This window comes from Arachis ipaensis, chromosome B08 (genome assembly GCF_000816755.2).
Source record: "Arachis ipaensis cultivar K30076 chromosome B08, Araip1.1, whole genome shotgun sequence".
NCBI classification, from domain to species: domain Eukaryota; kingdom Viridiplantae; phylum Streptophyta; class Magnoliopsida; order Fabales; family Fabaceae; genus Arachis; species Arachis ipaensis.
In genome coordinates this window covers 11,008,576-11,011,121 of record NC_029792.2, presented here as the reverse complement: position 1 = coordinate 11,011,121, position 2,546 = coordinate 11,008,576, and the positions used below count along the sequence as shown (strand labels likewise).

Here is a 2,546-nt window from a genome sequence, read left to right as displayed (position 1 = left end):
TATTGAGTAAATATTTAAATTCGTTTATGAAATATCACTCATTATTCAAATTAGTATCCAAAAAGTTTTTTTAATCAAATTCGTCCTTGAATTATTTAAGTTAGTCATGTCAGTCTTTTTGTAACTTTTGTTATTAACGAACGTCAGAATTTACTAATATAGCATGTTAAGTGATACTCAAGTACATACTTAACGATCCTAATTGGCTGTTAACATAATAAGTCTATAAAATTAGATCAAATCAATTCTAATTTGAGTGATTCTAATTCTTTTAGGTCTTCTTCAATTAAAATTTGATTTCATCTAATTTTATAAACTTATCATGTTTGACTGTTATGTATGCTATGGTATACTTAATATGTCACATCAAAAAATTTTAATGCAGTCAATAAAAAAATAATAAAAAGACTAAAATAACTAATTTAAAATCTTTAAAAGACGAATTTAATTAAAAAATTCGAAGACCAATTTAAAAAATAAATAATCTTTTAAAAATAAATTTGACTATCTACTATGTTTGATACTTAGGTTGATGTAATAAAAATATTATATATTTTGAGATAATTAGATTGCTTATGATTGAGTCCTAGAAAGTTACTGATAATTATTGTAAGTTATTTCTCAATAATTTACCAAACAAAGTACATTTCAAAAAAATGAAAAGAAAAAACACGAAGGAGTATCTTTTGCCATTCCAAAGAAGGGTTATATATATGTCGACAAAAGTTTCTTGTACCAAAAACTTGGTATATTGAGAAGGACACAGTATAATTCTACTTATTCTCTGTGCTTGCGGCACCACAGTACTAATGAAATAAGTATATGCTGCTAGCCATATATAACTCTACCTAAAATAATACACTTGATCATGTAGAATAAAACTTGTATTCACAGTTTCACACTGAAACTGCATAAATCTTATAAGTCTATACCTACATGATCTGGCTGTGTATTAAATATACATAAAAAAAAATCTAGACAAACAAAATATAAAAAGAAAAAGAAAAAGAAAAAAAAAGTAGTGGTATCTTGCATTAACATCTCTTATGATTCAGGCACATGCAGTTGAGTTACTTAACTGGACCATCCACAATGTCATGACTCGTGACAGCCAAAACGTCACATTCATGGCATTGTAAATGTCATAACACTATTTATATGCTAGCTCTAACATGTATCTATATATCTATATAAGAACAAATTGTCACTCTCAATTTTCCAAAATTTAAATCTAACTTTTGAAAATGATTGAGAATCTTAAATATATAATAATTCTCTTAATTCTTAAATGACAGAAAATTTAAACATTTTTTTTTCATTTTTACATATTATATATCTACATGCACTGCAGATACTATAGTAGTATAGAGAGCAGAAATATTATTGTCTCCACTCTCCCACATTTAATTTCTTAAATGTCCTTCCTCCATTTAGGATCCGTATTTCATTCATCAAATAAATGCATGGCCAGATACAGTTTTAATAATATTTACAATACCCATGTTCTGATGTTATGCATACTTATATGATATCAGATATAAAAGACCTTACTATAACGAGACAAAAAAATATTTTATAGTTATGGCTGTGTCCCTTTCAAATAATATTATTAATGCATGACCAATTTGGTTTAATTATCTCCTTAAACAACAATCAACTTGCTATATCATAGTAACTTGGAAATCATAGATAATAATAACTTGGTTTATTTACAATTTGGACCCTTTTTGAATCGATAATCAAATAAGAATGGTTACACAATAGTACAAACCACAAATCAAATAATTTCCAAGGCCATATGTTTTCCAACATGAATCGAAATTAACAGAGCTTTTTGAGAGAGAGTAGAAGTGGTCCCCTTTCCTTAAGAAATGAAATTAAAGTTAAAACACATCACGTGGTTGCAACAGTTTCATGGCATCCACCACCATCGATCAGAACCATCAAAATGTGGCCTCAGAACGTGACTCTTCTCAGTCAACAGAAAAAGTTTCCCCCTTTTTCATCATCAATTTCCTAATAAAACTTCTCACCAAATATCTCACAACCCCATCATACAGTATTATTTATACATTTACATCCAAAAACGAAATTATTCTGCAACTTCTTTGTAAAAAAATATAAAGAATCACAGCTTTAATTTGTCTTCATCTTCATCATCATGTACTTAAATCCTAGCTAGATAGATAATTTGGTTGATGTTGTTGGGGTTACAACCTTTAATTCTTGTCAAACATTGAGAATCTGTTCATTCTGCCTTGGCGACGGCGATGGCGACGGCGGCGACGCTCGTAACGGTGATGAGCATGGTGCATTGTTATTGTTTTCCATCTTCTGAAGGTTCTGTTGGTGATACACTTGCCTCAGTCTCTCTATCTCCCTCTTCAGTGCTTCTTGATGAGCTACATGCATATACAACCCATCAAAAATATTTCATATACTCATTTTATTATCTATCATACGTAAAATCCACATAATTATCAAACTTTATCTAATAATACAAAAATAATTTTCATCCTATTAGCATATTATAAGAGAGTATAAAA

General features: G+C 28.9%; 1 protein-coding gene across 1 annotated transcript in view; it reads right to left on the bottom strand.

Moving 5' to 3' along the window:
* LOC107614190 (basic leucine zipper 34) overlaps nt 1,667-2,546 on the bottom strand; it is a 3,345-nt gene continuing 2,465 nt past the window's right edge. Inside the window, exon 4 of the mRNA XM_016316423.2 lies at nt 1,667-2,402. Within this exon, the coding sequence (XP_016171909.1) occupies nt 2,230-2,402 (173 nt within the window). The 3' untranslated portion in view covers nt 1,667-2,229. The remainder of the gene's footprint in view (nt 2,403-2,546) is intronic.